An 8,643-nucleotide genomic window follows, 5' to 3' on the forward strand; every position below is an offset into this window, starting at 1 on the left:
CTGACAATCCTCTCCAGGCTGTGGTCATCCCTGCTGCTTGTGCACCTTTTTCTTCCACACTTTTCCCTTCCACATAACTTTCTATTAATGTGCTTTGATACAGCACTTTGGGAACATCCAACTTCCTTCGCAATTACCTTTTGAGGCTTTCCCTTCTTATGGAGGGTGCCAATGATGGTTTTCTGCACAACTGTCAGTTCAGCAGTCTTCCCCATGATTGTGATTCCTACTGAACCAGACTGAGAGACCATTTAAAGGCTCAGAAACCATTTGCAGGTGTTATGGCTTATTGTTCATTTTTTGTTCATTTGTATCTGTTCATTGTACACCACACAAGTCCCTGAGGAAGTCCTATTCTCTCTCTCTCTCTCTCTCTCTATATATATATATATATAGTGTGTAGCGTATATATGTGATTGAAGGGGTTTTCAATCACTTTTTCCCCACCATAATGTTCTTGTTTTTTGCTTCCCAAGCACTACCAAGCCAGCAACCAACCTCATGCTGATGATTTGTATTAACAATGAAACAGCTGTCCATGAGTGGTTCATTGGCTTTTCATCTCTTCCTGAGTTGCATTTTAAAGCTGTTGTATTCAGCAAACACAAACTCCAAGGAATCCATGTTTAAAATGCAATAATGAGGCAAAAATGTGATTCTTTGTTGAACTAATTTGGATATGCCCACCCAGAATCCTTTGTAACATGGAGTAGTATGGTCCCCACTCTGGGATATATAGGTGATGCAGGTCCTCTCCATATGAATATGGAACGACAAGAAAAAAATGTATAGTGCACACCGTAGGCGAAAATATAAAACCCAAATAGAAACCTATATTAAAATGAGCAAATATGATTTGCTCAATCCTATACGTGTATAAAATGTAAGAGATGCATTATTTTCTATTGATTTAAAGGCACACGCAGAATGGAATTATTTTTTTCAAGGGGTTAGCTTAAGAACCCTTTTAAAAAAAAAATATGTATTTACTTAAGAGAGTTCTAGCCCATGGCCTTTTCCTCAAAAAATACGGATAGGCTGGATTCTGTAAGCTGATAGCTTTCTAACGTACTGTTTGTTCTCAAATCAGATACAGCTCTCCTGCTTTATTGGGGTGTCACATATGCTTTGAAATGGATATTTGGTTCAGGTGATGGCTTTGAAATAAAAGGCTCAGAACTGTTCAATGTTTCTTTCAGGCTGTTCTGCTGGCCTTTCAGTTGTGTGTATGAAATGCTCCCCTGCGTTTGTGACTGCAGCAATACAGGTCTCCATGGTTACATGGTTATAGAAAAGGCCATTCATTAACCCATCAACAGATGGGTATCAAGAATACAGTGGCAGCTGTTTTCTGTGGCCCCAGATACCAGGCTTATAGCGATAATATCCAGCAGCCAACTGCGTGCCGTTTTCATTATTAAACAAGATTTTGCTGATTGGTAGCTCTGTAGATGCTATTAAACTCTAACGTTTGTCTCCTAGGTGCTGGATAGCATTACTGTAAGTTATCAGCTAGCAAAAAACAAGATGCTTGGCTTCAATGTCTTGAATTCTGTATTCTTTATAACTTTATGTTTCCCTAATGTTTTTTTTTTTTGTGTGTGACAATGCATTTCTTTGCATAATTGTGATGAGCACCAAAATATAACATATTTTTGGTTTATATAAAATATAAATAAATACAATAGTAAATGATATATAATCGGTAGATTGTGTTGTGATATTTTAAGATGTATATGGGTGGGAGTAGTTACAAATCATTAAGGCTGTTTTGCATCAGTATTTTAGGATTAATTAGTTGATATATGATCTGAAGTTATGTTTGTACTGGAAGACTGCATGCATTTTGTGGCCAGCATACATTATACAGTGTTTGTGTTTTATTATCAATTTAGCTATCCCTAATGTGATCATGTTTGTACATTTCTAAGCATATTGCTTTTGGAATAAAGAAGCCACCTTGTGACCATGCAACAATAAGTACCGTACTAACTCATTAAATATTCATTTTCTGTATAAAATAATTATGCAGTGCATACTATGATACATTTTGTGCTATAGACAGTGGATAGATACTTGGGGTGTAGGGCTTATAATACAAAGATAAAGCTTCACTTTTCAAAGCAAGTTATTTTACCTGCTTAATCATCAGTTTTCATTAGTAACTGTGCCAAAGTGTGTAAAGAAATACCAGTGTGCCGACCCATGAGAAGCTGAGTTATTGGAATAGCTACGAAAGATAACATGCTCCTAGCAGCCAACTTAGTTGTGAGTTAATTATTTACCATCCACCACCAGCACATTATCTTTGAATCCATAAAAGTACATTTCTGATTTTCTAAATGAAAAATACATGTTACACAAGCCTTGCCTGTGACTTATATCAATGACCTTCTCTACACTTCTAACACTACGAGTTGAAAAGAAAAAAACAATAAAGCACATTTTTCAAGGCTTAAAGAAGAACTGTCACTTAATACATTTTGGCACAACCAAATGGGTAACTAAAGCTTATGTATCGGTTGTGATAACCAAATAAACACAAATCTTAATACCTATTTTTAAAAATGTATATCCTCTGCCAAGCAAATTAGCAAGTTAGTCAACCCCTGCTGTGCCAAACATCACATGCAGGCCCGGACTGGCCATTGGGCAAACCAGGCGGCGATGGCCATGGGCAGAGGCTGGCCGGGGAGATCGCAGGATCTCCCTGCCCGGTCCATGCAGAGCAGGGAAGGGCTGGCAGCCTAAGGCCTGAGGGGCAAATCCAGGCAAGTGGACCATTGCACCAAGAGGAGAGTAAAAACCCCTATCCCATGTGATTGAAACGGGGGGGGGGGGGGGGGGGCACAGTCACCTAAACAGACACATTAACTGACCGGCACACACACACACACACTTGCTGATTTGACACACCCCACCCTCCCTGAGTCCAGGGAGGGGTGGGCAGGAGCAGGGGCTGAGGAGTTGTATAAAAAAAACCTTAAGTGTATTCCCCGCCTCCCTGAGTCTTACCTTAGGCCAGGGAGGGGTGGGCAGGAGCCAACAGGATCAGAAGTCAGTGGAGTCGGCCAGCCTCTCCTGATGATGTCAAGTGGAGGGGGCGTGACTTCCTCTGCTCTTCTCCCAGGCTCCCCAGCGGTCCTGTGAGAAGAGCATTGGAAGTCACACCCCCTCCTCCTGACGTCATCAGGAGAGGCCGGCCCACTCCACTGGCTGCAGGCTGACGGGAGAGAGGTAAGTTAAAAAAAATCAGAGTCCCTAGCCAGAGGCAGGGGATTCAGATTTTGCCTTTTTTTTTGCTGGATGCACACGACCCTGGATTTTGGGTGGCCTGGGGGGCAGTTGCCTCCCTTCCCCCGTCTCGGCCCACCCCGATGCAAAGCCGGCGCTATCTGAGCGCCAGGCCCGCTGTGTTCCATGACGGGCCGGTGGGGAGATCAAAGATCACTCTCACCAGCCCACATGCAGTGTATTGCGCCTGCCGACAGGGAGAAAGACTGGAGAGGACCCGGAGGAGCTCTATCTCGCAGCTCCGCCGAGTTCCTCTTGCAAGATTGCTCCGGGTCTCGCAAGAGTGAACTCTAACCACACAGGCTAGAGTTCACTCACCACTAGGACCACCAGGGATGGCAGCACGGTACCCCCTGCCAGGCTACAGGTGAGAAGGGAGGGGGGATATATAATGCTTGTTTTTTGTTGTTTTTTTATTATAAAAAAAATTATACATAAATCCTGGCATTAACCTGCCTCCCCCCAAACACTCACATCACCCTCAAACAGCACCCTAAAACACACACACACATCACCCTCACACAGCACCCTAACACCCTCGCACACACACACATACACATCACCCTCACACAGCACCTTAACACACACACATATCAGCTTCACACAGCACACTTACACACACACCACCCTAAGACACACAGCACCCTAACACACACACACACACACATATCACCCTCACACAGCTCCCTAACACACACATCACCCTCACACAGCACCTTAACACACACACACATATCAGCTTCACACAGCACACTAACACACACACACCACCCTAAGACACACACACACACACATCACCCTCACACAGCTCCCTAACACACACATCACCCTCACACAGCACCCTAACACACACACAAACACATCACCGTGGTGTTCATTCAAAGCTCATTGGGCTTACAACCATAATTTTGTAACCATAACCATATAACATAAACTTTAACCTCTCAAAACGTTTAACTTTATTTACCCTACCAAATTGCCAGTCAGTCATAACTAACCTGACCACCTTTTATTTAAAACCATTTACCACCATATCCTTCCTCAGAACTTGACCCTAAGGATGACTTTTGCCCCAATGCGTCATAACACCACGACAAAACAATTAAATAAAATTAAAGAGATGGAGGGCGGGGTCTGTACGCATCGTTCCTGCTTCCGTACACTCTGACAGGATTAAAATTGTGCTGCTGTTTCTTATACTGTCCCAGTTTCCCGCTCTTTTACTACTTTTACTAATACCTGTCTAACCGACCAACTATAAGAAAATGTAAAACTTTCTCTCATTCAAATCCCATACAAGGAGGATTAACTTCTTCATTGCCACCATACATATATGCCACAGTGCTTAGTGCCTGTAGCTTCTATTTTTACTGGTGATGGATTCAGTGAAGACTGCCAACAGTAGTAATCCTGTATTAGCACAGAACAGAGGAAAGGTAAGTGCACCTCATTTCTATTAGCACACACAGAGAAATAAGTTATAATGATGGAGAGCTGCTATCCAACATGTGTGCCATATTAAAGGGGTTGTGCATGCTGCCACTGTAGTCACAGATCACTGAAACTAGAGAATCTGCTTGCTGATGGAAGATTAAAACCCCTCCAAAACTGGCACTCCCTCATAGACTGCTTTGACCTGCATGTCATATAAAGACTGGGATTTAAGAATCCATTTTCAATCATCTTTCTCCAACGTAAGATAACATTATAGAGCTAGGCACTTATTTCATGCTCTCTCTCAACTTAAATTTCTTACTTTGTATCCCCTTTATGTTCACAATATTTCACAGAGTCTGCAATGTTAGTATAAAAGCAAAAATGCTAATTTTGTAGGTGTGGCAAAATTATAAAAATGGTCAAATACCTTGCTTATAGGTATTTGTAAGAAACCCAAAGTCATTATCAGCAGTGTCAGCAGTGCCACTTGCTAAAATTGCAATAGAATGTAAAATGAGTGTCTGCATTTGAGCATAATGCCCACATATAGAAATACAGTTAAATTATATATTTCTAAAATAAAGGTACTTGTAACTGCTAAAGCATACATTATCAATCTCTGGAATGCTAATGTAACTTTGAACGTAAAATTTAGTCCATTTGCTCCTTCACTCTCCCTGACTGTAGGAATGTTATCACCCAGTGAAACTTCCTGTAATGTCGACATTTTCAGCAACTTTACAGTCCTCTTCTAGCAGATAACTTTGTTTCTCTACAAATGTGCAATAGATTTGATGCATAGAGAGTCCCTTTAAAGTATATAAAACTACAAATCAAGCTAATGAGATTAGTGAAATGCTGGGTAATATAATTCAGTGTTAAACTCAATTGTGTGGTGGTAGGCCGCAATTTGACACCACAGTTGTAATTGGTCCACCTTCACTTTGCACGTTATATATAGTTTAATTGAATCAAATTATTTTCTTCTCCACAGATCTTTACAGTGTTCCGGAAAGATTCCAAAAGGTAGACTTTTATATGTCATATTAATTTGTTACTTAAGTATCAAAGCTGAAACGTGCAATGATTTTCTATGCCAATATTTCTTCCTTAGTAATGAATAACTTTGACGGCAGTTTAATATGAAGGTTTGTAATTAATTGAACAACGGAAATATGCAATGCGGGGAAAAATACAGTTTCACCTTCTGTACTCCAATGTAAATTATAAATATTAAATTAAGTGATAGTTTGATATAGGAATATAAGAGAATCTAAATGCAGGCGTCTCCCTTTTTGACATATTTACTTAATTGTGATGTAGCGACAAGACAAAACATAGCAGACCGTTGTCATTCTACATAGTTATTATGGAACTTATATTGTCTTACATGTGAATACATTTCCGATTTTTGTTGTGATCAATTGCTCAGAATCCCTGTTTTAAAATATAGGTTATGGGATCTATTAGCGAAAATGCCGGTTGGAATTCAAATTATAAAATATCTCATGTAAGATTTTGAAATGTTTCAGTATACCAGCAGTTTCCTTTGTCTAGAGCTCCATCTTTTGGATAATTTCAGACTATGTACATTTATTTCTATGTCCTTTTCCACCTATTTGTATATTCACTGTGATGTTTTCACAGAAGTCAATGTGCTGACTGTAAACATACCGACCTGTAACCCTTTCAAAGCTTTTCACTGAATGGGTAACAGACAGATTTGATGTGTAGTAGGAAAATCTCCCAAATGTCTACTCTTATTTTTTTTTTTTTTTAACCCTTACAGATGTTCAACAAACATTGTGTTTCAAGCTATATTTGACATTAATGACCATCAAAAGTGTAATATTTTTTTACAACTATGTATTATTTAATTTATCAGATCTATGTGACACTCACATATTGTTCACTGAAACATGTTACAAAGATCTAAAAAAAAGATGTCAAATTAGCAAGCACTTTAGTTAGATGCCTGCTGGGAAATCATTTTAATCAATTTTATTTAATTTTTGATGAGATGAGATTTCGTAGACTGCTCATAGTGCAATATTGTTTTCTTTCTATCTAGTTTACTGTTTTAAGCATTCCAAGAGTGCTTGAAGTTCCGTTTTATGTTAAAGCAAATGCCATACACCTCTATTAAGGCTTTCTAACAGTGATTAAATATCTCTTCATGCAGGATGTGCTGTTTTTGTGCTGGAGACAGTGAACATTTTTAGGAAGTATCTTTCCGTCCTGGATTTGCCAATCAGCTGGCTCTACGGTCATGATGTGTGTATTGCTTTGTCAGGAGTACAGTACCAGCAAGCCAAGGTGGGAATAGTTTTTATCACATCTAAATTACACTTGTATGAAACTGTCTGCAAGTACAAAATATCTCAAATCAAATATATTTCATAGGCCACGTGGACGCCACGGAAGAACGCAGATAAATTATTTTAGATATTAGAAACATATACTTTTCCATGGAAATAATATGAACAAAATAATTGCAAATAATATTATAATATAGTAGATTATCCTGTGCGTATTAATTTTTATTTTTTTATTTCCAGGAGGCTATGAAATGTCATCAAAGTCAGCTTCTGTGGTTTAGACATGTTTACCTGCTGTTTTCTCGTTACATGATGATCAACTCGCTGAGCTTGCATGTTTGTAAAGAAAAATCCACATTAAAAGACAGCTAACCATATTGATTCCTCACTCTAAGATGCTGGGAAAGCAGTGTGTGCGGTTTATTTTTTTCCCCTCACATCTCGTCTTACCAGATGGATAATGATCTTGATTGAATCTCATACAACAGCACTGATAAGTTATTGATTATTTGGTGTCGAAACTGTCGATCCTTCTTCCAATGGATCAGAAGTGAGCAACTGGTTATCTCCAGCTAGTGCTTAGGTTAAAAGCATTATTAACTATATGGTATTTAAATGTTATTGTTTAGTAAAGATCATTCCTAAACTATCAAGGACCACAAATGCTGGCTGTATGTGTACCATTGCTAAAGGATTTGATGATGGTTAATTGCATCTGAAGGAATTGCAATTTCACTAGTGATGAGATAACGCGGAATCATGTATCTCATCGTGGATGAGATCTAACAATATTCTAGATTGCAAGCAATTTCCAGTTTCTGAAAATCATGTTTAATTCTGAACCATATCATATCACCATATCATTTTAGCTACATGAGTGATTCTTGTCACTAAATCCAATATTTGATCTGTATGATTCCATTGTGACCTTGCACTGGAGAATAAGGGGGATATTTATCAAGACAAACTGGTACTATTTTGAGCGCTAAATGTTGTCACATTCTATATTGATTTCTATGGTGAATGGTCCATATTTAGCTCCTTGCCCCAGAATTGCAGCTATTTTTGTCTTGATAAAGCTTCCCCTTACATGTGCTACTTTATGCATAATCTGCATTTGGCACATCCCGTGTTTCAACCTCCAGTGCACTTTTACATTGTTTTAGACAGATTTCTGTCCACGTGCATGGAGTTATTCAGGCATTCTCAGTGACTAGACTTCTGTTTGCTCTTTTATCACTTACCGTATTTGAAATTCTAAAAGCCTGTGTTTTGCTTTAAGCCAACTGTGCAGCGAGCCTGTCCTCAAAATGTCATATAACTTGCCTGTCTTATCTTTTGATACTGTGATTGACCTTTCTGTACTTTTAATATAGTTTTACCATCTTCAATGGGCAACATGCCTGCATTGTGCTATAAGTCATGTTTTTTTGCATAAAATAAATAATTGAATAGAATATGCTCCTAGTACATTCTCATATTTTATAAAACTTAAATGAACAATGATTTGATTTGTCCACAAAAGAGTGGTTCATTCATAGGTATTATCACAAAAGCAAAACCTATGGCCCATGGCATAATATTTCGACTTTCT

General features: G+C 38.9%; 1 protein-coding gene across 1 annotated transcript in view; it reads left to right on the forward strand.

Annotated features, from left to right (window-relative positions):
• Positions 1-7,443, forward strand: part of PIGL (phosphatidylinositol glycan anchor biosynthesis class L) — a 160,535-nt gene extending 153,092 nt beyond the window's left edge. Inside the window, exons 5-7 of the mRNA XM_063450060.1 lie at positions 5,726-5,757; positions 6,914-7,047; positions 7,290-7,443. Coding sequence (XP_063306130.1) covers positions 5,726-5,757; positions 6,914-7,047; positions 7,290-7,421 — 298 coding nt within the window. The 3' untranslated portion in view covers positions 7,422-7,443. The remainder of the gene's footprint in view (positions 1-5,725; positions 5,758-6,913; positions 7,048-7,289) is intronic.
• The last annotated feature ends 1,200 nt before the right edge of the window (positions 7,444-8,643 follow it).

The sequence above is a fragment of the Pelobates fuscus genome, chromosome 1 (assembly GCF_036172605.1).
Source record: "Pelobates fuscus isolate aPelFus1 chromosome 1, aPelFus1.pri, whole genome shotgun sequence".
NCBI lineage: Eukaryota > Metazoa > Chordata > Amphibia > Anura > Pelobatidae > Pelobates > Pelobates fuscus.